Raw genomic sequence first — 27,749 nt, 5'->3', positions numbered from 1 at the left:
TATTTCATATGTATGTATGTATGTGTGTATGAATGTATATGTATGTATGTATGTGTGTGTGTGTGCGTGCGAGTGCGCGCATTGAGCATAGGAGTATTTAAAACTATAGATACTTTATATACTAAAGATGTTACTTTCATATTTTGGTCTCCATACATTACCATGTCTATTCATTGACTTCAGTGTATTCTACAGCAGTAACAATAATAAAGTGTTATATATATATATAGAAACCCAGGTTCTCCACCATTCAGAGAACGAAGGTAGATCTAACGTAGTGACATACGGTGATAACACATGCTCTAGTATTTAACTAGCGTAGACTTGAGATCTGAGTTCCAGCAGTTTAAATAAACTCTGCCTTTTTTTTTTTCCACTTGCAGACCGTCAAAACTTTAAGGTGATAAAACGCGCTCTCCCATTGGTTGAACGATGTGCTTTCATGTGTGTGTTTGTATATTTGTATTTTTAAGTTCAGGAGGAAGTCACGTACAATAAGAGGGGCGCTAGCCCCCGCCCCCAACCCCTGCGCAACACTTTATCCACCCCTCCCCCCTTGCATCCTAAAACTTTTTTTACACCGTTTCTTACCTGAGTTAAGGTAAAACTGAAGTTTGGTTCAAACCACTCAAGAGTGTCAGACGTATGGGGCTATGGCCTAACGGAACATGTAGACGATTTCTGTTAACTACTGACAGAGAGATATCAGGTTCAGAGTGAAGCTATACCCACCAGATGGGCCGTTATGGGATGTGGATTCGATGAGGAAATACTAGGTCGCCTCGACCTGTGCACACTTGTGATTGCCATGTTGGTGATTGACGTCACTGTCTAACTTTGCGTCTGCCAAGTGTGAACATTGTGGGGGACTAAGTCGAGACACTTGCAATGATGGGGACTGTGCCTTAGGAAGGGAGAGAAATGAAAATAAAAATAGAATAACGACAGTCATACTCCTATATTTAAAGATTCTTTTCTGTTTCTTAACGTGCAACTTCAGGTCGTCCTGGGTAAAAACGAGAAAGGTAATGACTTTTTTTTAGTACCTGTGTTTGTTAGTGTATGTGACACTATGTGTGTGTTCGCCTGCAATATCGGCTTGAATTTGCAAAAAAAAAAAAACAAAAAAAAACTTCTTCCCCTAATGGAGGAATTGTATTTAAGGGGAGATCAGTCGTTTCAATCTACATACTGAAACTATGGTAGCTCTCTAACACAGGATGCATAATATTTATTATTACAAACTTTATATGAACTGCACCTCTCCGTCTCTCTGATAAAAATTTGTACACGTTATTTCTCAGACTCTCAATCTCGGATCAAGCTGAAATTTTGCACAATTATTTCTTTTACCTGAAAACATAACAATTTTTTTTTTAAATAACAGATTATTTAATTAACTATTGGTACTGAATTATTTTCAATGGTATTTCGAACAAGTGAAACAGTTGTACTTGACTGTATAAGTTGAATTTTTAAACATACTAAATAAACCGTTATTGCGATGTTACGAGTAAAATATATTTGTTAGAACCACTGTTATAGTATTACTAGTAGAACTTACTATTCAGAACCGGTGTTGTGATGTTACGCGTTAACTATATTCGTTAGAACCACTGTTACAGTGTTACTAGTAAAACGTACTATTCAGAACCGGTTGATCTTATTTGCCGAAGACTGCTTTAACTCTTTATCTCCGTAATCATGTCCACGGTCTGACAGAATTATTGATTTTTCACATTTGTAAATTCTACCTTGTTATGAGTAAACTTCAATAACATGTTTTGTTTGTAATCAGAAAACGTTAATTTTGGCTTAGAATTAAAGGCTTGAGGTTAATATTTTCATACCAAATAGAGGGCCGGGTTCAAGAGAGGGCAGGCTACAGCCCAGGCGACTCCACAAGAAAGGAGAACACACGATAAAAAAAAAGCTTCATATTTCGACAGTTCAGCAGCTTTACGTGTTGTTTTTTTTTTGTTTTTTTTTTCGCATTTTACGAGACGTAACTGATTTTTAAACTGGCCCATTCGGCAGCCCGACCTGACCATTTAGGCACCGGCCCACAGGACATTTACCCGAATGCCCATAAAGCCACTCCGTCCGTGCCCTCAACTAGTCCTCTCGACCTAAGGATACGTCACGTCGGTGATTCCAGATCTGAGTATAACCCTAATGGTCGCATTGGAAAATTACAGGCACATTCATATAGCAATCGATAACTATTTTCGTCCTTACTTAGGATTCAGCGTCTTTACGCTTGCTTGTTTATCTTTTTTGTTTGTTTCATTATGACCCATTGAATGGGCTTCATCCTTACGATGTCACGCAATGCGCACATTACCGGAAATCCCCGTTTATTCACTCCTACTTGGAAAGAAAAATGCTTTTCTTTGATTGGTGGAAAAATAGAAACTGAATAAAAATGTGTTTTTATAGTATTGTTTTCTGTGGGACTTATGTCACAATCGATCTAATAGTCACTAATACCAGAGATACGTGTGAATTCCTTTATTGGTTCGCTCTCCTTATTTCTATTAACTTAATTAACAAACGCAAAAAGGAGTACATTTTTAAGCAGTTTGTGAGCCTGCCTTAAGATCTGTTGAAATACTCAGATAAGCCTTTAAGTTCAAGGTGCTAAAAATATTCTAATTAAAAAGCTATTTGTTTGATGATATATTTTTTATTATTTATAAATGTAAGGGATACCAATAATTTCCAGTGATACTCAAACTTCGACCAGCGGGCAATATCCAGCCCGTGACGCGATGCTATCCTGACCAGAGTGTACAACGTAGATGCGTTGTATCAGTTCCATTATATGGTTTTATAATATTCTCCTATAAAAGTGACAATCTGAGCGTCGTGTTTAAAGAGCAAAAGAACTTGTGCAGACTTGTACATTGTAATACTAACTAAATCTAGCATATTTCCGACATAAGGTAAAAGCCTACATCGGTAGACAGTGCTACTAGTAGGCTTCATCCTGTTAAGATTTTGTCACACTTAGCGATTAAAAAGCAGCATAAGGCCTATATTTCATCTAAAAATATAGAGTTCACAGCATGCATGCGTAGAGTAATCAATACATTTCAAATTTAACAACGATTTTGAGGACAGACGGCGTATTATTAGATGCACAACATATGATATACAGTTTATGGACTAAATTGTATTAAATTGCCCGTGCCGATTTTGACATCTGTCTGTTGTTATCGATTTTTTGTTGTAGTGACATCATACCTGTGACGTGGCAACGAGCTATTCGTCTAAACTGCCCACAGGTTGCGACCACGCAGGTCAGTGTTCAGGCGTACTATAAATATTGGACTCTCTCTAACCCAGCGTTAGTCTTTTTAAATGGTCTGTACAATACTTCTTTGGATTAGTTGACATTAAAAATCAAAATTGTCAAATTTTGTAAAAAAAAAAATATTTTCTCAGACACTTGCGAAGTCTTTCTTTTAAAAAATCGTTTTCAGTAGCCTCCCCTTTTTCTATGTTTTAAATAAGTCTAAGAATTCCCTAGAATCAGTGCATGAATTATGTAAAGCTTACACAAGCTACTGCTTACGGCACCCAATTTCTTAAGGGCCGAAAAATATTGCCTGTGTGAGTTTGTTATGAAATATAATATAATAAGGCTTGTCTTCTAGTCCGAAGATTAATGAGGAATGCAGTATTTCTCGTTACTACGCATCTCCAGCTGTGACCTACATATTTTGCCACATCCATGGCAAGCATAACCATTGTCCGCTGATGGTCGATTAAGATTTTCTTTTCGCAGTCTGCGTCTGTCCTCAGTAGATGGTGAGCGTCAATGTCAAAATTAATGTTAAATTGTACAAACAGAAAACAACAAGAACTTCAAATAGGTAAAAAAAAATTACAATAACTTTGCCAATAGAAAATTTTCGTACCTTCCTATACGATAGAGAAGCTAAATTTAGAGAGGAATTAATTACATAAATAAAATACTTTTGTAAATCAATCATTAAAATTAATTTATCTTATCTGTTTCTATTGTGTGATTAATCTGTTTGTACTTTCTGCTGGAAGTATTTCAAGCCGTAAAGAGTTAAGTTTCTAAAATGTCACTTATTTTTCCCACCTAATGTATCTCCGGACAACCCAATCGAGTTTAGTTTCATGGTAAGGTTTCACTTTCAGATCTTGCGATCTATAGGGCCCACGCCTAACGAGGGTGTCATCTGGCCAGCACAATGACCAACCGCCTTTACTTTAAGCAACTAATTTCAGGTACCCAGTAGAGGTGGGTGGACTTAAAAGCGCCTTAAAGATCCTGAAATTCAAAATCCAAGTCCTCACCGAGATTCGAACCCATGACCTTCGTTCGGAAGCCAAGCACTTTACCACTCAGCTACCGCGCCTCACAGTTTCAAGCGGAAACATGGAATGTTAACCACCCAACATCATTGTTACAATAATAGAACCTTCCATGTTACCAGCCGTCAAGACTTTGTTAGGAAGTGTGGCATTGATTCTAACTTGTTTTGTTACCAATCAATGACAGGGCTAGTGTAGGGAAACTTTCAAAAACAAACATTTGAACTTAGTACAATGTGCTCCATTGCTTTGTGCTGCTTCTAATAGCTATCGATGAGTAAAAACGATTTTTTAACTGAATAATTGATTGTTCTCCAATAGGAGTCACTGATTTGTTTCTTTCTAATTTGTACGTGTTGAATAGGTTTAAAACTTGATGTTTAGGTCTTGTATCTTATCAGCAATGAACAATGTTAGAGTTAATGCTATAGAACTATCTTATTACCTGGTAAGATAATCAATAATATTGTAAATAGCATCCATTTCAAAAGAGATGATGGCTCTCTTATTGCTGTCTCGGTAACTGTCACGTGGTATACGAGTCAAGGTTATTTTAATGGTAGACATGGTTTAACATTTGCATTTCAAGAAACAACGGTAAGCCGCCGATAGAACTATAAATAGGAAAGGGAGTTAACAATAGGTAGTAATACTGGTATTGTAAATAGTAAAGGGAGTTAACAATAGGTAGGAATACTGGTGTTGTGTTAGTGGAAGGATGCGATTCTTTCCTTTCTATTGGAGAACTTTCTGTTAGAGATGGTATAAATACAAGGGAATAAAATAAGCTGGGTAAGTAAATAAGTTTCAAGCGTCATGTTGTTTAATTTTGTGAATTAATAAATGAAATAATGTTATGTTGCATTCTAATGGTTCATGTATAAATTTTCTATGATTTCTACCTGAAAAATAAAATTCTTTTAATTTCGTAGAGGGAAAGTCACGTCCAAAGAAATTGTATTGGTCAATATAAAAACGTAACGTTTTCAAGTACGTGACTCAGAAAACGGGCATATCAATTATACTCTAATTAACTAGCGAAAATAAAAAAGAATGAATGCTCACACCAAAATGACCGTGCCCAGTCAGCCGAGCTCAATCAACTGTAAATACCACTGACGAATCGCGCGCAACAAATGAGGTCATGAATAATTACAACTGGATATAGTGTCAGTGTCGCATCATTCGGCCAAGGTGAAGGCTGTCAAAACTAGCAGCACAGCATTTTGTTGTCTTTTTAGTTTGTTTAGATTTAAATCTCTAGTTCAAGACGAAGGGGCGAGAATGCTGAAGAAATTAATATTCTAACTTATGAGTATGCGGTAGTCCTGTCACAGGTTAGTTTCTCTTTGTAACTATAACATAGCAATCGTGTTCCTGCATGGGTTCAAAGTTCATTTCAGTTCATATTGCATAGCAATTGAGTTTAAGCATGGCTTACAAGTAGCTTCATGTGTAAGCACACAAAAATAGTTGCAAAAAAAAATGTCTAATACGTTCTATAATAATTTGTTTTTAATAATACATAACGTATGTATACAGTATATTTATTTAATTCTTTTATTTATTTTTCCCTTTGAGACCTTGCGATCTGTTGGGCTAATTAAAGGTCATTTGTTTTGGTGATCCATGGTTAATGGGGGGGGGGGGGTGAATCTGTTTCTGTGCTCACATCGACCAACTGCCTTTACTTTTCCCCAACTAATGTCAGGTACCCATTTGAAGATCTCGAAATTAAAATCCCCAGTCCACACGTTCGAAAAAATCGAGTAGGGAATCGTCGTCGAAGGCGGCATCAACCATTGATCGTTAGAAAGGCTTTTATCCATCGAACAGGCTTGGACCCGAAGCTTTTCACCCCATGTCCTGTCGTAGGGTTCCCAGCAGTAACGCGAGGACCGAGTAAGGCGACCGTACACAGCGCTAACCATAAGGAGTTTACCTCATACTGTAACCGCCACGTTCCGTTCAGAGACAGCCATTCCAGCTAACGGGACTCTGATGTCGGCACCTTTTGTGGAATGGTGTTGTGGACTGGGTTAATGGCTTTTGTTCCATCCCCAGTCCGAATGAGAGAAAAAAAACGCTCACCCAGGGTATCCTGCCGGGACCTTGTTCGCTTCCCGTTCTTAGACTATCTAGTTCCACTACTAGACTTGAAGCTACGGGGGCTGAATCTTCAATTTAGACCAATATCTCGTTGCCACGTTACATGTCTGTAGGACGAGGCAACGAGCTATTGGTCTAAACTACCTAAAGGTAGTGACATTGCAGGTCAGTGTTGAGACATTCTATAACGAATAGTCTCGGATCAAATCCCTCGCTTTGCTTAGCTAGAAAAAATGATTGTCCGAGGATGAAGACCATTACAAAACAAACATTATCTAAATCTAAACTATATTCATGAAACAACAGTTTCCGGTTTTTCAATATAGCCAAATAGAGTCGAAATGCGTTATGTATTATTTTTTTCTGCCATCGGGCAATGGGGAAAACAAAGAGGACGATGGCGAGGGAGGATTTACGCTACGGGTCCCTTGGATTGACATGTAGTAAGTGTAAAGCTAGTCTAGACTTACATTTAGAAAAAAATTATCATTTTCTGACAAGCTGGTAAACTTTCATAGGTAGAAACTCCACTTTTACCAAAGACATTGCTTTCTAGGTGTGTAGTTGTACAGCGCCCAGTGGTAACACCATAGAAATAGCCTACTTCCGGTGAATGACCAAAAGTTTTAATTTTTATGTGATTTTTAACGCCAGACATTCTGGCATCTTTCGGAAATCATTGTTACGTTGTTGTTGTTTTTTTTTATTTATTTATTATTAATTTATGATGTGGACTTATTCAAACAGTATTATGCAATTGTCTTTTACCGGTTTTAATTTAAGCTGGTATTTAAAGCTTTGCACCGAGCAGTTTCAACTTCAAGGGAATACGCTCTGAGAACCCCTGCGTCATAGCACATGCCGGAGAGTTCATCTGTTGGATCTAGCACAGAGCAGAGAGAGAGAGAGAGCGAGAGAGATAGGAGGAGGAGGAGGATAGAGAAAGCGTGACGTGACGTCTCATTCCCCTCCTCTCTACCACCAGCCCTTCCCACCCATCCCTCCACACCCCCCCCCCTCCACTACCTCCCGGCACCAAACCAGGTTTACCGTTAAAACGTTTCAGTTACAACAACAGTTTGCTCAGGAAATACACATATTTTTTTGTTTCATTCAGATGTGACCTAATCATGACAACGCTCTGCTATGTGTGTCTCTAGACAGCTTGGACAATTTATATGTAATTAGTTTTTTAGTTAGAGAGAGAGTAGGCAAAACAAAAATCTTATTAGCACTTTCAAACAAAGAAACCGTCTTTGCAAAACGACAAGTGAAATTTTCTTTTCTTGAACAAAAAGGTGGAAAAATTATCATCAACTATGTATTTCAGTAGCAGCTGTTATTCTATACAGGTAAGTGAGGCTATAACAAAAAAATTTTTAGACTGAAACAAAGAATAGAATTAAATTTTAATTGTATATGACATGGGATGGCTGCCTGGTCATTGCGCTCTGAACTTTGGTCTCGATTGGTTTCGGGTTTGAACCCTGACAACCGCCATCCTGCGGGAGGTTAAGGCTAAGATGTAATAATCTTCAATTCTCACGGAACATAACATTAACACTCTTTTTATTAAAATTCCTCCTATTAGCTTGCTAACTCTTTAGGGTTTTAGGAATAAAAAAAAAAGTTGGAAGCTGACTGGAAAAGGGACCTGCGAGTTTCCTATAAACGTGTTAAAAGTTCCCTTTTCAGACCTTGTGGTCTGATCTGTAGGGCAGATGATGAATAGGTCATCCGTTTCTGTGGCCTACGGTTAACAAGGGTGTCATGTGGCCATAACAACGACCAACCGCCTTTTTCCCCATCTAATGTCAGATACCCATTACAGTTGTGTGGACTCAGAGGCCCCCAAAGATCCCGAAATTCAAAATTCGAGTCTCCACTAGGATTCGAACGCGTGACCCTCGGGTCCAGAAGCCAAGCGCTTTACCGTTCAGCCACAGCGCCTCTATAATAAATGTGTTCGTTTATGTATATCATTAGGAAAAAAAACGACATAATGTGGCCACATAGTGAAAATTCTGAAGTGACCGTTATAATTTTTCAAAACATAATCATCTAAATTTTAAATTTTACATAAGCCTCTATATTTTAAAGACGATTTACGTGGAAATGATCTCCCTTGACTTTAATGTTTCTTTGTAGTCAGTAAGGAGGTGAATAAATAAGTAGACTAGTTAGAGCAGCGGTTCTCAACCTCTTTAGTTTCTCGACCCCCAATATAATTTGCCACTAGGCGGTGACCCCCATTCGTAAATTATTTTTTCGTTTACAGATAAATAAATTTATGCTAAGAAAAAAAAGGGAGTTATTATTCAGACTTACATTTATTTACTTTTCTATTGCGTATTCACTAACATGCATGTTGCATACTATAAGTGAAAATGTCACAAATATTGCCGAAGTATGGATAACAATCTTTGATACTGTAAACTACATTCTTACAGAAATTGTGTTTCAACGGTATTTACAGACATGCCTATGGTAGTAAGAAGGTCGATCTTATTTCTGTTCCACCAGATCATGAATTCAGTAGCACAATGAATGCCATTTTCTGCATCGTCTACTTCTGAATTTGGACTTAATTAACTATCAAGCTGGAAAACCTTGTTTCGCAAAGATTTGTTCTTGGAAATGGAAGGACGGCACAGAAAGGGGCAACACAATCTCAAAAAGAATGGGATATGACATAGTTTGAATACCAAGTACGGTTCAAATAAGCTTGTTACAGCACGGTAGAATGGACAAAGAAAAAAAAAAGTTCAATGATGAATAGACAAAAAATCCATATTTCCGGGGCTCTTAGGCGACCCCTGGCATACTGTCATTCGTCCCCCGAGGGGGTCGCGACCCATAGGTTTGAGAAACCCTGAGTTAGAACCAAGTCTTACGTTGAAAAAAAAGTGTGCTGGACTGTTAATAGCAGTAGATGATTGTGCAAACTCAATGGAAAGACTTCTTGCAATAGTGAAACATTACAAAATACAGAGAGAGAGAAATGTTAGACCAGACTACCTGATAAAGGAGAAATTGATTTTAAAGAAAGTTTTGTTCATGTTATTTATTCAGTTGTAATGACAACATTGTCTGGAAAAGTACAAAGGGAAAGAAGAAATTCCTTTATCTTATCTTATATAATACAGACGTTACTTCAGACAAGATCATATACGTCTTTAGGACCATAACACTTTTCTTTCTTTAAAGACGTGAATTACTTTCGCCATGCAATGTGAGGGGGACAAGTGAGGCTTCCGTTATAGGAATGACAGAAAGTTGTACAGATTGATGTTCTAGTTATCTAGTTCAATGGCTTGCGGCACTTAGCTAAGTCTGACAGTCTTACCTGCTACATTCAAGTTAATTACTTTTTGTTTTTTAAAAGTGTTGGAAGTTTCATGCATTAGCTGCTAATTGTTAGGGCCCAATATGTTTGGCGTAATGTAAGCGTGTGTACTGGAATTTTATTTATTTAATTATTTTTTTTTATATTCATTTTTATTCACTATTTTTACAGTTACATCAATATCTTATACACAACACAAAGGACAACAAAACAAAGCGATAAAGACTTCTGAGGGCGCGGTCGTCATAATTAAATATTCCGCAATATCTGTATCACCGGAGCCAAACGTTTTGATTTACTTTAAGATCGAATAACGTGAAGTCAAAGTCATATTGTCTCCCGGACAAATTGGTCACACTAACATTGTTATACTCAACACAGAGGACAATAAACAATGCGATACGGACTTACGAGAGCGCTGTCGTTCTGATTAAGTGTCTATAATCTCCCCCCTTCTCTGAGTCGGGGACAATGGTTATGAAGTCACAAATATCGACAGTTAGTTCTTTCAGTTTGTATTTCATGATTGTTTAATTGAACTTTGAAATGTTATTTTTTATTTTAAACCTCAGAACTTGCGCTATTCAATTTCAGCTTTATCATCATAGGAATCCTTGGGTCTTAGGCCTCTTTTCTTCGCCTCTTTTTTTGGGGCTTTATATGCCTCTTTTATGGGCCATCTTGCCTCTTTTGTGGGCTTATTTTTTCTTTTTTAGTATGTTTTTATTTGTAAGTTCTCATAAATCACAAGTATTAAATCATAAACAATTGAAAAGTGATTAACCTAAAAATATAATAATAGCAATAGAAATATTATTTAATATCAAAGACCTAACCATTTTAACCATTGAACCCACTAGAGACAGAAAAATGATACAAGTATCCTCTACTCCAGAACAATCCACACAATATCAGATATCCCTGACCCCCAACACCCCATTTCTGGAACACTACCTGAAAATCAAACTAGATAATTCTCTACCCTAAAATCCATTATTTTCCTAGATGTCAATTCTAAGTGATTAGGATCAAACACCTTATTATTGTGTAGAGCTTTGAGCCAGCTAGCCCAAACAAGATTCCTGTATTCGGAAACAATAATCACGTTAAAGTTATGTACCATTTTATTTTTTAGTTTTAGCAGCTTGTTTTTTTTTTTTTAAAGGAAACCGCAGAATTCAATTTTATCTTTATCATCATAGGAATCCTTGGGCCTTAGGCTTCTTTTCTTTGCCTCTTTTTTGGGCTTTATATGCCTCTTGTATGGGCCATCTTGCCTCTTTTGTGGGCTTTTTTTATGTTTTTATTTATAAGTTCTCATATTTCACAAGTATTAAATCATAAACAATTGAAAAGTGATTAACCTAAAAATACTATACAGGCGATATTGTTGTCACCGAAAAATATTTAAAGGTTACAGGATATGAAATAAAATAAGATGTTTTGTTCTTGGTAAATAGCATGTTGCATACCTTATTTGGTGAGTTGATTAGTGCTCTGTACACATATCTACCTACCATATTACATTATCTCAAGCAAGTTAAAATAATGTGTATAATCCTATAGCCTAGGGGTGGGCAAAGTGTTTTAATGCCGCCCGTGGACGCCTAGAAAAATCAGGTGTGCCCCTAAACATATTAAAAATAAATAATTGTAAATATCTTTAGAAATTATTGAATTTTAAATTCTTATCACCAATAGTGAAAAGGTTGAAGAAACATTGTCTCTATATGTTTACTTATTCTTAAAAGTTTAAAGTAAACGAAGATTATTCTTACTGGCAATATTTCGAAAAAATTAGTCAAATACACAGACCCGGGTCGGTATTTATTCATTGCTATTGAGTACTGTGTTGATAGAGTTGGGTTGGCTTGTACAAGATGGCAAGGGTAACAACTTATGGAGGCCGTGCTTTGACTGAAAAAAACTGTCTTTTTTAATAAAATAAAGAACAGTATCCCAACCATAAACTCGTAACTGGAAAGTTTACACAAACCTTATCTTATCTTATATAATACAGACTACCATAATCCTTAGGAGATAATTACATCCTACGCGTCATGCATTCAGTCATGCATATTAACCAATGACTTAAATTCTGCCAAGTCACTGGTTTTCCTGGCTAGCTCAGGCAACCCATTCCATGCTCTAATAGCACTAGGGAAGAAGGAGTATTTGTACATATTTGTCCTAGCATTGAATAACATATAATTATTATGGCATCATTATAATGCTCTTATTTTTTATATAGGCCTAGCCTTAGGCATATGCAAACTACGCAGATGCATAAAGCCAACGATTACGCATAGAGTGCGTGTTTTATTATTTTAGAGAAGAAATAGCGAAACTTATCCTCAATGTTATTGTTGAAGTACAATAGGTTTCTAATAAATTAATATTTTTAGTTGTTTTTTTTTAAGTTAAATTTTATTTTTCATTTTATCTGGGGCCTCCAAAGTCACTTCTTCTAGAGCCTCCAAATATCTAAGACCAGCCCTGACTGGCAGTTCTGAAGGGTACTTTTAGATTTGGAAACAAAACATTCCGATGTTCGGTACGACAGTAGCTTCCGCTGGCCTATCATTACAAGAATATGGAATCTCAAGGCAGAAATTGCTATGTTCCTTGAAGGACATTGACTGTGACTTAGTGAATAATATTTCTTATGACAGACATCATGTTTATTATCAAGCACATTGCAATGTGTTGTTTTCTTGGATTCTTCACTGTTAAAACGCATTTTCTTGAGTTCTATAGCTCATTATTCCCCCTTTTGAATAATGTTTTATTTAAAAAAATATTCTAATATGAGTTTACAGGTCTTTACTTAATTGCAAATACAACCGATTTTTTCCTTGAAAAGATAAGATACCATACATATTTAGATTAAGACTTAAAAAAAAAAATAGCTCAAGATTAAGTGATACATTTTGTTCAATAGGCATGTTTGTAACTTTGTTTTGTTACAGAACTATTATTCAAAGTTCTAAACAAAAAATTTAGGAAGTGGGAGGAGAAATTAAGTGGACCATTTAGATTCTACTCAATTTTTTTTTGCATTTTTAGGATTCAAGTATATATGTGAGTCTTAAGGAATAAGGGCTGGGGCGACTCGATATAAGCTATTTAATTTATAGCATAGTGGCATTTTTTTTAAATTTGTAATTTTTTGACTAAAATACAAAAAGAAAAAGTATTGGTTTGTCCGATGGGTGGAAGGCGATTGCATGTACAGCCCCTCCCACCTGGTACAACCCTTTTTCATTTTATGCTTACTAATGATAAAATTTGAGATCAGATTGTGTATGCGACATAATATACAAATGGGTTAAAACATCAATATGTACCTTATATTATTTAGATATTTAACTAATTTTGTTCATAAACTATGATTTCTCCATAACAATAGGACCACCCCGCTCCCAGTCAGAGGGCTAGAAGTGAAGCGATATAATATAAAATTATATAGTAATTCAACTAATTCTGATTACTAACTACGATTTTTAAATAAAAGTAGGATCGCTCCCCCCCCCCCATCCCCACTCAAAGGGTTTAGGTGGGAAGGGCAGTAGATGTTTTCGCCCCCCCCCCCACCCAATGGCTAACATGGGAACAACATAATAGAAAGATTGGTTAAAATATAAATAACACAAGTTTTAATTATATAGACATTTAATTGATTCTGTTAGCAAGCTGTGATTTCTACAAATAAATTGGACCGCCTCCCCCCACTCGAACGTTTATGGTGGGGAAAGGGCGGGAATGATGCCATCGCCCCCAATTACATCCCACCAAATCGGCCAACATACTAGGGGGGGGCGAAATTATCTAAAAATAGGTTGAAATATAAATAATTAGTATATATTATTAACATAACCAATAAATTAGTATACAAATTGTGTGATTTCTTTACTAAAATTCTCCCCTACAGCCCCCCCCCCCCTGGATCCGCCAGTGGTCAAGCACCCTGGGCCCCCAAATGATGACATATTCCTAGCTACGCCACTCTTCAGGGTTCCTGGAAAAGTGTAAACACAAAAAAAAAAGATTTACAATTTAGTAGCTTCCTGGACTCCATCTACCCCAGTGACGTTAGAAAACAATTGTACAATCTTAAATTTATTTAAATGCAGGACAGAGTGAGGACGATGCCTAGAGCGTGCATGTTTTGCGGGGTCTCGCTATAGTTTTTGTGTATAGTAAAGTAAGGTTCCCTTTCAGACCTTGCGATCTATGGGGCAGATGATGTTAAGGTCATCTGTTTCTATGGCCGACGGTTAACGAGCGGGTGTCATGTGGCCAGCACAACGACCAACCGCCCTTACTTTCCCCAACTAAAGCCAGGTACCTATTAGAGTTGGGTGGACTCAGGGACGCCCTAAAAATCCTGAAATTCGAAAGAACAGCCTTCACAGAGATTTGAACCCAGGACCTCAGGTTCAGAAGCCGAGCGCTTAACCACTCAGCCACCGCTCCCCCCCCCCCCCAGTTTTTGCGTATAACAATAAGCAAATGGTCAGCCTGTTGGACCCTGGTCCTTCGACGGCTACGCTCCACAGCTGCGCTGCCCCTGTTTAAACTTTGAACGATTGAAGTATTAGGTGTTCATTTATAGTAGGCCTAATAATTTTTTTTAGCAAACTTAAACTTCTTTTCATTCCAAACGACAACTTATTAGAACTAGATCTCTATTCTCAGACACGGACAATCATGCACCGTTTTGTTCGATAGCTGATGTCGCCAAATAATAAATGTGTTTCGCAAAAGTATTATTTATCACGTGGTAATGCTACACAAGGGATTAATGAAATAAGTTAGTGTTGCCAGTCTCTAGGACCTGGTGAAATACAGGAACAATGAAATCGACACAGACTCACTCGCTGGTGTTCGACTCCCACGCTCGCCTATTCATACACATTCACAAAGAAATATCTACACCCATATCCAGATAATGAAAGCGCTTTATTAGCATTGATGACTGTCCAGGATTTAAGTGAGCCCACAGACCTACAGTGGTCCTCAAATTAAAACGAGTATAAGTTTTTTTTTTCGATTAATTTCACAAAAAAATTAGTATTATGCACAGAGAACTTTTATTTCTATCTATGTTTTTTTTTCTAATGTATCTCAAATTTCTGTTTTCTTTTAAAGGCTTAATCTTGGTTATAGGGCTATAAAAGTTTTTATTCCCATTAATACTTGAACTTAAATGTAATAGTTTTTCAAATTATTTGTGTATTTTAGGTATCTCCTTGTTTGTAATCTGAAAACAAGACTAATCGCGTCTTAGTATATTTTTAAATACATATGTCGAGAATATGTCTAAAGATTGATAAACGTACGTCCAATGAACACATTTTTCAGTAAAAAGTTGCTTAAATTAGGTATGCATTTAAGTGATGCTATAAGGGTCTAATTGATAGATCTCTTTTGAGATCTGAAAAATGCTCTCATAAAGTACATACTTTGTTCAACCCGTTCTAGATAACCTGGCCTCTTCACAAATTGGGCACCTTTCCGGTCCACAGTAGGTACAGCGTTTTAGATTGTAAGTATATTTATAGGTGGGTCGCAACTGGGTTACACGTGACATAATGCACTAAAACATCGGAATTGATGACAGAGCCCTATCTAACTCTAGCTAAGTATGTTCTTTAGATAAACCTTGATCTATGTAGAAAAATGTATACATCACTCGAGTAAAATCATCGACAGTAAATGATATGCGTGGTTTTGGGGTCAAAAAACAGCAAAAACCTCAGTAAAAAAAAAATCCTGTGTGGTTTAACTGTCTGTCCATTTCTTTATTAGGAACATCACTTATTTGAAAATGGATAACGTCATTCATTCAGTTATGCTGCCAAATTTGAGTTTTAGAAATAATGTTACAGTCACTACAGTGTTTATGTTCTTTCATTCTCTCCAGGAGTTAAACCATGGTCCATAGTATATAATATTAAAAACAAAACAATGCTACATTGAGCTTGGGAATCTTGTTTATACAGCTACATTGTAATTGACTATTTGAACACTTTTATTACAGCTAAACCATGTATCTCTAGCGTGCTACCCTAAAAGCGAGTAGCCATTACAAAAGGGGCCTTTGTTTCCTTGAACCTTCAAAGGCGTTCTAAGAATACTCTGTTAACCCACGCTCTGCACGCTAAGGATACGAACCCAGGACTTAAACGCTACAGCTGAGTGTTCTGCTACAAAGTTAAAGAGTCTCGTTCCAACTGCAGGTGCAACTCATTATAAGAAGGTAAAAATAGCATGAAATGGAAATTGTGCACAGGTCATGACCTATAATGAAGGAGCTTTAAGAAGAAAAGGAAGAAGACAAAGTAACGGAGAACGTAGGTCACCTTAAAGGTAAAAACAATGAAATATCACAGATGACATTTGTGGGGAAAGTTTCACACCTCTAGACACGCAGACCTATCCTGATTAGAGCTCAATCAAAACTCCACTTACGGTGACACAGATGTCCATTTGATGATAGAGGCAACTGAGACAATTCCTTTAATGCATTTTGGCAGCAGTTTTGTTTGTTCCCTGGAATACAAGTTTGTTTACGTGGCATTCTTTCAAAGTCAAGAGAAGAAGACATTGTCCTGGTGCTTCAATCACACCAACCAAAACTAAAGAGTTCCTGTGTCTTGCAGTTGATTGTCATAAAACATATTTATTGACTTACTACGTTACAGACCACCATGTTTTGGTTGTGTTCGGTCAATTGGTAAAGATAAAATAAAACAAATATTTGCACGCCATCGCGTGTTGTAGATATTGGAAATGATAAAAGAAAGTGGAAAACTTTAAAATACTTTAAAAAAACACAGCTTGTACGAAGTGTAATTGTATTAATTAGTTTGGATCATTTAAATTTGTAATAGATCTAGGACCAACAACAATAAATCTGTTGTGATTAGAAATATTTTTACCGATTGTTTTTGTTAAGCGCTATTCCATTCTTTTAGTTTTTTTTTTTAATACGCTATGATCCTATCACGTATCTGGACCAGTTGGGAAAATGGAGGGGGGAAAAATATGGACACCTGGGTGGATTTTACCCCTAATTGAGTGTTGTTTTTTTAACATTTACAAAAAAGGGTGGAGAACGACCTGAATTCGAACTCGTGGCTCACGCCTCCATGGGCCAACGTGCTAATAACTCTGCCAGTGAAGTACTTATGATTAGTGAGATTTATAAATGTGTATATTGTTTGTTTGTTTCAATTTAGAGAGACGATCTACAGGGGACTAATTTAGCTTATACCACCCATTTCTTTCCCTTCTTTCGAGATTCTAAACAAAATAATCTACTTTAATTGTGCTCATTTGACTGTGTAATATAATCAGTGCTATTAACGTGTGAGTATTTATGTGGTGTGAGTGTATCCAACGTTTTATATGCGACTGTATTGCTGTAGCATATAGTTGATACTAATTAAGCCCACTCGTTCAATTACAATTTGTCCTTTGACCGACTAGTGATAATTGAAACCCCTTTCAGATTAAACTAGCAGTGCGACCGATAATTTGCAGTTAATGCAGTTCGCTCTTGTTCTATTTCCCGAATAACTCGATATGTAGGGACAACGTTGCAGAAGTACTTACAGTTACAGGAGTTTATGGGGAAGGGGGCCAGTGGCAGTGGCGTAGCTAGGGTGGGGGTAGGAGGGGGAGAATTTAAAAATCCCTCCGGGCCCCAACTTGAAAGGGGTCCCCAGATGAGTGTTCGAATTTTTTTTTTACATTAAATATTAAATATTACGCAAAATGCAGGAGCCTCCAAAGTCAAGCCCCACGGGTCCCAAAATGATGGCAAATTCCTAGCTACGCCAGATGGGGGAGGGTATATTTGCCATGTCACTATACCAGTATGGCCCTATGAGGGTGGAACGGGCAGCCTCTATAAGACCCATCACATACTTCTTGTAGACGCGGTGGCTGAGTGGTAAAGTGTTTGGCTTCCGAATCGCGTTCCTGTGTTCGAATCCTGGTGAAGACTGGGATTTTTTTATTTTGGGATCATTAGGATCATCGCTGAATCCACTCAGCTCTAATCGGTGCCTGAAATTAGTTGTGGAAAAGTAAAGGCGGTTGGTCGTTGTGCTGCCCACATGAAACCCTTGTTAACCATGGACCACAGAAACAGATGACCTTTACATCATCTGCCCTATAGGTTGTAAGGTTTGTATGAGAAACCTTTTTTTAGTTTTTTACAAACTTCTTTCTCTTATTCAAGAACTTTTTAATAGTTTTCACGAGGAAACGAAAAGTACATTGAAATTGAAAGAAGGCTTGAGGGGGTCAGCATAGAGTCAAATAAGAATGTATGCTTGCACGGTTGCACTTACTCTGGTATAGTTATCTCCCACCTATTGCGTACAACGACTCGGTCGAGGATGTTCCTCTTCCTAAAAGATCCCAAGGAAAACATTTTAATGTATCCAGATTGTGGGCTAAATCTAAAGTAAAAAAAATATATTGATTAGGGAACTGCATTTAAAATTACTCAGCTTCAGACCAGGGGCTGCACTATACAGTGCGTCCATATGATGGGTATCCAATTCGCTATATGAATAATTTATTAGAAGATTTTAAAACTACCTAACAATCACTATTACTAAATGAAGAAAGTATAAAACTTGGAATGAGGAATCTCTTAATATGAAGAACTTTTCTGCTACTATATACATTAACATATACAAGTACTTGACATTCACATTTAAGTTCTTCAAAGCTGGTTTGGTCAGATTATTGGACACGACTCATCTATAATAAAGGTAAAAAAGAATTAAAAGTAATAAAGACAAACTAGATGATCGGCACTAAAATATAGACCTGCCATTGTCTTGATTTCTGCTAAGGATAGCTTCTAAACAGGATCACGTGAAGAAATATGTTACGCTAACCGTAATAGCCTCCTAGCGACACCATTTGAGGGACAGAGGATGATATATTGTAAAAAATAAAATAGGTTAGGCAATATATTGCAATTTTTACTTACTTAATAACTATACTTGAAGTAAAAAAAAAAAAAAGGGTTTAGAGAATTGAGCTCTGCACCTTTGGTTTGGTCAGCCAATGTTATACGCAAGTGCCACACGAACATCAAAGTCACTGAAATTCGAGGTTTTTCCCGTTTCTCTACTTAAAATGTGAGCTGCAGTTTAGGTAGCTTTACCAATGACTCATTTTGTGGCCCTTTTTGGTAAATATTCCCATGATCCTCCAACCTATAGGCGTAGTTTGACAATCTTTTATTCGCAACTGAAAACAAGAATGCCGCCATATAAACACACACATGTTAAAGATGATGATACTAATCCATCAGAGAAGAAAAGAGGGCCCAAACGTACGTAAAGATACATTTTTTAACCTTTTTTTTTATTTGATAGGGAAATTTTTACACTTTGTGCCGACGTTTCGGCGAGCCGGATGGAACCACGTCGCGGGCCGGAGCTGGCCCGCGGGCCGTATTTTGGGCATCACTGCTTTATGGTGATCTACTAGAGGTCATGAGTGCTGCAGATAGTCCACTCTAAAGATACACTGATCTATGTAAGCGCGACATGAATCTCTTAAGGACTGACACCAAAGTTTGGGAGAAAAACCACCCCATAAGTTTATCTTTTATTTATGTTCCCTTCAAATTTACGAAATATTAATTTCGTCATAGAACTATGTACAAATTATTGAGGTTAAACAATAAGCTTACTATATCGATCCCACAGAAACCATATTGCAATTTTATATTTTTTTTACTGTTACTTGACAATGTGAGTAAAAATAAAATGTATACAACAAATCACCAAGTAATAGGATTATCTTGATCGAAGACTTTCTATACATTTCATTCAGTTGAAATTACTTACTTTCACTAGAGTTGCGTTTCGTACTCATTTAAATCTTAATGACTGATCTCTTCAACTCTTGAATTTTATTGATGATGTGGCCGATCTGTTATGGCACTTTGAGAGGTAGCAAGGAACAGGACAGTTCGGGACCTCAAGTCGGTTATGAAAAGAATAACTTGTTTTTTTATTACTGTTGTTATCTAGCGCATCGTTACTGCTACAGCTCGGCTATAGGTCTAGAGGTGAACTAAATTGAGGATCCCTGGCCATCCTACAATGCTTTGTTTACATGCCTAATGGTCTACATCAGTGTCTACATAGCTTTGGTTAATAGACATTTTTGTTGCTAAAGGTTGTCAGCTGTTTCTGAATCTGTAGAGCTCTGGACCAATAGAGAAGAGTAGAATTGTGCGTATTTAGGAAGTGCTAGATAGATTAATGAGAACAGAACAGATTAATGGATGGATGTGTTTTTGTACAGATTGACGGATTGATGTTATTTGAAACAGATTGTTGGATTGGTGTTTTTTAAAAAGATTGATTCATTGATGTGTTTCGTAACAGATTTATGGATTAATGGTTTTTTTACAGATTGATTGGTGTGTGTTTTTTTAACAGATTGATGGATTGATGTGTTTCTGAACATACTTTTTAAATTGATATGTTTTTAAACAGATTGATGGATTGATGTGTTTCTGAACAGATTGATGTATTGATGATTGACTATTTAATGAAAGGATTGATGAATTAATTTTTTTGAACCGATTGATGTGTCGCTGAGCGGATTCAGAGCTGGCGTAGAAAAGGAAGTGGTTTGTTAGTTTTGTGACGCTTTTATTATAGGAGTCTCTTTTGGTGACGTTTCCAATTTGAAAATATTTGTCAGTAGCAACCGATTCCTTCAAAGAGCTTGCAAATGTCCTTGCAAGCCTAAACCTCACTAACGACATACTGCTGCCAGATCGGATTTTAACAAACGTAAGGCGATGTGATAGGGCCTTTAAAGGCCTATAATCATAACTTTGCAAAATGTTGAAAAAGTAAATAAAATTGCACATAGGACAAAGTTAATCATTTATCAAAGCATAGTCTACAGACATGGAAAATCTGTGTTTACCATGACCATTAATTAGACTTTAAAAAAGTGTATATTCAAAGACAATTAAGGCCGGGGGTATATCAAAGGGATTAGGCTGCCTACTGTCTATAAAATACTAAACAAGAAAAATATAAAAGTACTTTTAAAAAAAGCTTATATTAAGTGTAATTGTATTAAGTAATTTTGAACAATGATGTAATTAAATTTTTAATAGTTCTAGAGTCAAGACAAACAATAAAAGATCTGTGCGGTTAGAAATATTTTTATCAATGTTTTTTTTTTTTTTGTTTAGCGCAATTTTATGCTCTAAGCTGTCTCAATGTGCTCTGATTCCATCACTTGTCTGGACCAGTTGGGTAGGGGTTGGAGAGAAGAGGTATCTCGGTAATGCTACCGTGATCGCTTTTCATAAAACAAACATTTTTTTTTAAAGCTGTACGACTTAAATTCGAACAGGAGGACTCAAGGCTCCTCAAGCCAATCTCAAGGCTCCTCAAAATCTCAAGGCTCCTCAAGCCACTCTCAAGGCTCCTCAAGCCAATCTCAAGGCTCCTCAAAATCTCAAGGCTCCTCAAGCCACTCTCAAGGCTCCTCAAACCAATCTAAAGGCTCCTCAAACCAATCTAAAGGCTCCTCAAACCAATCTCAAGGCTCCTCAAGCCAATCTCAAGGCTCCTCAAACCAATCTAAAGGCTCCTCAAACCAATCTAAAGGCTCCTCAAACCAATCTCAAGGCTCCTCAAACCAATCTCAAGGCTCCTCAAACCAATCTCAAGGCTCCTCAAGCCAATCTCAAGGCTCCTCAAGCCAATCTCACAAGCAAGCAATCCCAAGGTTCTTCAAGCGAATCTCAAGGCTCCTAAAACAAATCTCAAGGCTCTTCAAGCCAATCTCAAAGCTCCTCAAGACAATCTCAAGGCTCCTCAAACCAATCTCAAGGCTCCTCAAGCCAATCTCAAGGCTCCTCAAGCCAATCTCACAAGCAAGCAATCCCAAGGTTCTTCAAGCCAATCTTAAGGCTCCTCAAACCAATCTCAAGGCTCCTCAAACCAATCTCAAGGTTCCTCAAGCCAATCTCAAGGCTCTTCAAGCCAATCTCAAGGCTCCACTAGAGGGCTTATGAAAATAGAAAGTTTCATAGCTATCTCTTGTTAGTTTCAAACTTTTAAGCGACGACCTAATTTTCTACACAAGGTATAAAAGGCACTAATTCAAGTATACCATCACATCTTTCAAGTACAATGTCTTTCCCTTCTTCGATACCAAACAAATAAAAAAATTACCAATAGTTAATTAACTAATTGGGTAGCCTATTTTTTTTTGTTTTGTCATGTACAAGAAATATTTGTGCAAAATTTCAACTTGATCGGAGATTAGGTGTGGGAGAAATAGTTTCTAAAAATGTTTGACCAGACAGACAGAGGGAGTTGATATAAGCTTAGTAATAAATAGCCACTGACAATCAAATCCAACACCTGGCCTACTTGTGTGACTTGGACACTAAGCAATGCGAAACTGTTTTAAATTACAGGTGAAAGGGGTGTTGGCGTATACTGGCTCCTCTAAAATCGGATGTTTGAGGCAGATGGAGCTCGTCAGCTTAATATGGAAATTTATGTAGTAGAGGGGGTACCCTGGTTTGAGACCTGATGTGTCTTCAACATATCAGAGAGAGGCGTTGAAATTCAACTGCGAATTAAGGTACATCTAAGCGCTTGGCTTAAGAACCTGGGGTCCTGGGTTCAAAACTCGATGAAAACTGGATTTTGAATTTCAGGAAAGTTGTCCATTTTATTTTATAATAAATCTTTTTTCACAGAAAATAGTCCAGAAGGCATAATATTACTGAAATGTTTTTTAAATTCAAAATTATTAAACTTTTTACAACAAAAAAAAATATGTTATCTTTACTATTTATTGTAATAAAATTTAAATTCTAGGGTGGATGTACGAGTCTATTGTAAACTAATATTACTTTAAATATTTTATTTATATAATTAGAGAAGTTAATAAGTGCATAGGCTACCGATAGCACCTAAAAAGTATAGTTCATTTTATTGCAAGGCCCATCTCATGACCTAACTAGAAACGCATATAGAGTCTTTAGAATTCATAAAAATTTGAAGCATATACACTTTGCGGAAGTTCGGAAGGCAATTTGTACATTGTATTTTGGCTTTCGGGATTGTTAGGGCGCCCCTAAGTCCACCCAACTCTAATGGGTACCTGACTTTAGTTGGGGAAAGCAAAGGCGGTTGGTCGTTAACCGTTGGCCAAAGATACGGATGACCTTAACATCATCTGCCCTGGATGACCTTAACATCATCTGCCCCATAGATCGTAAGTTCTGAAAGGGGAAACCTTATATTTAGAGTATGATTTTATTATTTTCTTTGAGTAGAACCCAGCTTAGACTCCAAATTGCTTTAACTGACATAGAAGAGAGCACCTGGCAACAGTCGGCTTTGGAAAGAGACAGCTCAAGATCACTTACAAAGGCCGCGGATACACATTTGAGGTGAAAAGTAAATCCCCTGTCCAGGACAGACGTCGACGGGAAGAAGAAAATCGACCAGTCCACCGGCGGACAATGGCTATCTCTGCACTAGATGTGGAGAAATATGTAGGTCGCAACTGTGGCTGCGTATCCACGGGAAATACTGCATTCATTATCAATCCTCGGATTCGATAACCAGCCTTATCATTTATTGAATAGCAGTCTCAAACTCACTTGTAAAACAATTAACTTCAGGATTAAGAAAAACTAGCAAATCTAATTATTGTAGTGAACTGATATTCTGTTGAACTGCGGGAATAAGATTCGTTTAAAAAAAAAGGTCACTATATATTGGTCTCTCTGTATCTTGGGGAGTTTCCTTGTGTAACGGAAGACCTTCATTGCCACTAGTGATGTACTTTAAAAAAAAGATATTCTTAGGCATATTGTTGTAATTTTTTTTGTAAGATAATTAGAGTAGTAGCGAGAGTTCGTCTCTGCGGGTGTCTCAAAATATGAAGTGTAAGTGAAAAATGTTTTGTTTTTTCTGTAGTTAATTAATTACACTTTGTAATTGAATCATTTCTTTCCTTTATTTCTTAACCCAAAATTAACATTTACGTAATCGACTCGACTGTAACTCTAAGAAGAAAAATAGAGGCAGCAGAGTTGCGTCCTCCTGTTGTCTAGGTGACCTCAAACTTAGCCAAACAAACAAATATACCTACACATGTCCACAATATGCTTTCACGTCTCAGGGGACACTACTCTGTAAGTGGTTCAGTTTTTCTTTCTATTTCTCTCCCCCTTTGCCATTTTCTCCTCTAAGTGTGTTTCTCTGTGTCCTCAGAAATCTTTTTTTTTTCTTTTTTTTTTTTACGACGGTTCTCATTCTCTTGTTTGATGCTACTATGATGTTTGGCATCCAGTGCTTTAATTGTGTATTGTGTTCAAAGGAATTAGTCGGTACTATTGAAATAGTTTTCGCTTATTAAAACATTTTTAGTATATGCCTGAAAGGAGAAAAGCTTCTCAAAATTGTATTTAGTCTGTCCCTCCGTCTGTCAAATTTAGAGCTCAAAAACTAAAAGCGCTATTGAATATCTGTATCCACCTTATCCTGTAGCCTGCTAATAATTGGTGCAACGAACTCTTTGGTTTACTGAAAACGAATCCTATTATTTTAATTTTGAATTAAACAGTTTTATTTGAATATAAATACACCTTTTTTAAATCAATTATATAAAGACTAATAAGTATGGCGTCAGAATAACGATACATGTGTCACACAATTGCACTGCTCGGTAATGTCCCGTAAACTCGTCAGTTTGGATAAATCGGCTACACCCTGTTAGCTACTCATTCTATGTATTACTATACTTAATCTATGTTTTCTTACACATAATCTGTTTTCCATTCCTAGGTCTGTGTATCGAATGAAGATTAATTTACTTAAGCGCTATTCTGCTACGTGTGGACTATCAGACCCTGAAGCACAATGGCGCCCAAGCTGACAAGCAGTGAAGAGTTGTTCTTCCTTCGCGATATCAGCCAACAGAAGGCCAAGCTCCTGGCCCCGGCTATAGCGTACACTGTGGTCCTGATGATCGTCGGCACGATCGGTAATCCCATAGCAATCTACATCTATGGTTGGAAATGGAAGAATACTACCACTAGGTAAGGAAACACAGTAACATTGCAAGATAGGATGAAATACCAAAGGCACCCTTAAACAGTATAGAGATTGGACAATGATTATCTTTTATTAATCGTAAAGTTTAGGTGATTCGGAAGGAGAAGTTTTGATGTTTTTTAGCGACATAAAATATACCAAAACAAAATTTCTACTAGAACTAGATTTACACTATTTTACCATTGTTGAAAAGTAATAACTCAAAAAATTTTGTTTTTAATAAGCTTTTATTAACTCACTCCGTCTGTCCGTCTGTCTGTTGAACACGTCTTTCTCCCACTTCTCATTGTCGAATCAAGTTGAAATTCTGCACAGTTATTCATAGTCAGTGACAATAAAAATTAACCATTTAGTTAATTAATAAAATCCGGCATAGGACAGCCCAGGAATACATGGTGCCGCGATTTAGATGCCAAACAGATGGGCAAGACATGGGGAAATTGGAGAGACCCTCCCAGAACAGAGACGCCTGGGGGAAGCTGGTTAGTGGCCAATGCCCCAGAAGAGACCACAGGCAGAGATGAGATGAAATGGGTTAATTAATAAGTGGTAATGAATTATTTTGTTGAATATAGGAAAAGGCATGTAAACCTTGCAGTATTGAGATATATGGCAGTGATTTTGCAATCCTTCCCCTTTGAAAAAAACGTTTGTTGTTTTTCTTTTAAGTATTTTAAAAAAATATTTTTCATCTTTAGCTCACACTATGATCATTCTCCTATAAATGTTCGAGTAGAATATAGATCGAACAATTAGAAGGCATGTGTAGACTTCGGCCATATTTTTTTATGAGTATCTAGGAACTAGTAAAGAAAAAAAATATTATGACGCTCAGGAGTGCATAGTTTGTTTTTTTAAACAGATGGAAAAATTATTGAATATGGAAATATAATTTTAGAACTCACAGATTCTTTAACGACCATTGTGTTTTTCTCTCTCGGAACAGATAACATAGAAAAGTAACAATTAAAAATCGTCTGGTTGACCATTGTAATATATTCTAAGTCTATGATGAAAACTATTGGAGATTTCCATCTGAGGCGGTAACTTTATCTTTCGCATGGACAGACTTTTTGTCTATATGTCACTCTTTTTTCCCCATTCTTTGTCATCTCTCTCTCTCTCTCTCTCTCTCTCTCTCTGTCTTCCTTTTCTTAATGCAATAATATTTATTCGTTACAAGCATATGCTTTTAATGTCTATTAATTCTCTTACAAAAATCTCATTTCCACAGAGTGTTTCTGTTGTGCCTGGCTGTGCTTGATCTCATTAATTGCGTCATCACAATGCCCACAGAGATCTGCTTGATGGTCGACTTCTATTACTTTCCCAGCGGGAATTTCTGCATGATTTCCCGTTTCGTCACGTACTTCATCAACAACGCCACGTCTGCTGTCTTCCTTTTCATCGCCTCGGATCGATACTTCCGCATTTGTCGCCCCCACGGCTGGAACTTCTCAGTGTCGACGGCAAAGATGGCCTGCGCCGTGTCGCTGGGTATAGGGACCGCGGTCTCCTGGCCCGCGATTGTGATCTACGGCAACAAGACCGTTGTACTGACCGTGCGGGGCGCCGGGGCGAACACCAGCGAGGTCCTAAACGTGACGGGCGTGCTGTGTAACGTGAAGAACGGCTTGGATGGCGGCCTGATGTCAGAAATGTTCTTCAATTATCTCTGGTGCGGCTTCATCATCTGCCTTATCATTCTCTCCTTTTTTTACATACTCATCGGCAGGGCGATACTGAAACGATGGCGATTTAAAAAGAGAATGCATGCCGCTAATGCGTCACCTCAAAACGACAAGATGCAAATGCTGCTTGTTAGAACGAAACACGCCCTTAGGTCTGCATCGTCGGCCCCACCAAAAGATGAACGCGAAGGTGTTGATGTAACAAGTTCTTTTCCCCAAAGAGCTGATAGTCGGCGGCAACTTCTGACACCCAATAAACAAATTAAGAGTACGCCTATCAATGCCAAAGAAATTAGCGTTATTCAAATATCTACATTTATTGATACATCGGACACGCCTAATGGAAAACGCCAAGAAGTCTTAGACCAGACCATGGATAATTACAAGGGCGTTAATCAGAAAAATGGTGATGGTGTTCAAAAACAGATTTTGGAGGATGAGTTCCAGGCCTTGGTAGAAGAAAACGCTCTGAATTCTGATCAACAGACCTGCATTCGGGCGGATTCATCTAGCGACCCCATTGGTTGCGTGCAGGTCAACTGCGCTGCGGTCAACACCTGGCGTACCAAAGTGCCCAGGTCGACGCTAATGCTCTTCGCCATCACCGCAGTCTTCATCTTGACATTCCTTCCATTCCTCGTCATCATTAGCATACGTCAGCGTGTGGGGCGAGGGTTCTACCAGTCCCTGACGGCCTGCGAAGAACTCTTAGTGCACATATTCTCCAGGTCATACCTGGTCAACAACTGCGCAAATCCGATTGTGTACGGGCTCGTAAATGTACAGTTCAGGACTGAGGTAAAGAGCATGTTTGAAGGACTAACAAGGGGAAGAAAATCTCGCGACGTCACAAGTGTAGATGGTGGTCTCCCTTCATGAGACTAATGGATCATCCATTAGTGACGTCCAAGCGAACAAAAAAAAAGTGTGGAAATAAAAGTAGTTCCTTTTGTGAATCCAAAATGTTTGTGTACACTAGACTAGAACTTTAGATAGTGGCCCTTCACATTTTGTGTTTCTCGTTGTGTATCCTCCTCCTGTTTAAGCTTCTTGTTTTGTTTTAATCTTTGTCCTGAACTTGAGATTATTCCAGAAATA

At 37.5% G+C, this 27,749-nt stretch overlaps 1 protein-coding gene across 2 annotated transcripts; it reads left to right on the top strand.

The window, feature by feature from the left end:
- Positions 1–635: 635 nt before the first annotated feature.
- LOC106080327 (uncharacterized) lies at positions 636–27,737 on the top strand. 2 transcript variants are annotated; one of them, XM_056015271.1, is made up of 4 exons: positions 636–1,025; positions 7,577–7,811; positions 24,691–24,944; positions 26,195–27,737. In XM_056015271.1, exons 3-4 carry the CDS (start codon positions 24,766–24,768, stop codon positions 27,528–27,530), a joined length of 1,515 nt encoding a protein of 504 aa, XP_055871246.1. In that variant the 5' UTR covers positions 636–1,025; positions 7,577–7,811; positions 24,691–24,765; the 3' UTR covers positions 27,531–27,737. The 2 variants fall into 2 exon arrangements, with proteins under 2 accessions (XP_055871246.1, XP_055871247.1); XM_056015272.1 differs by lacking the exon at positions 7,577–7,811.
- Positions 27,738–27,749: the final 12 nt, after the last annotated feature.

Source organism: Biomphalaria glabrata, chromosome 17, assembly GCF_947242115.1.
Source record: "Biomphalaria glabrata chromosome 17, xgBioGlab47.1, whole genome shotgun sequence".
Lineage (NCBI taxonomy): Eukaryota > Metazoa > Mollusca > Gastropoda > Planorbidae > Biomphalaria > Biomphalaria glabrata.
This window is presented reverse-complemented; position numbering and strand designations above follow the sequence as displayed.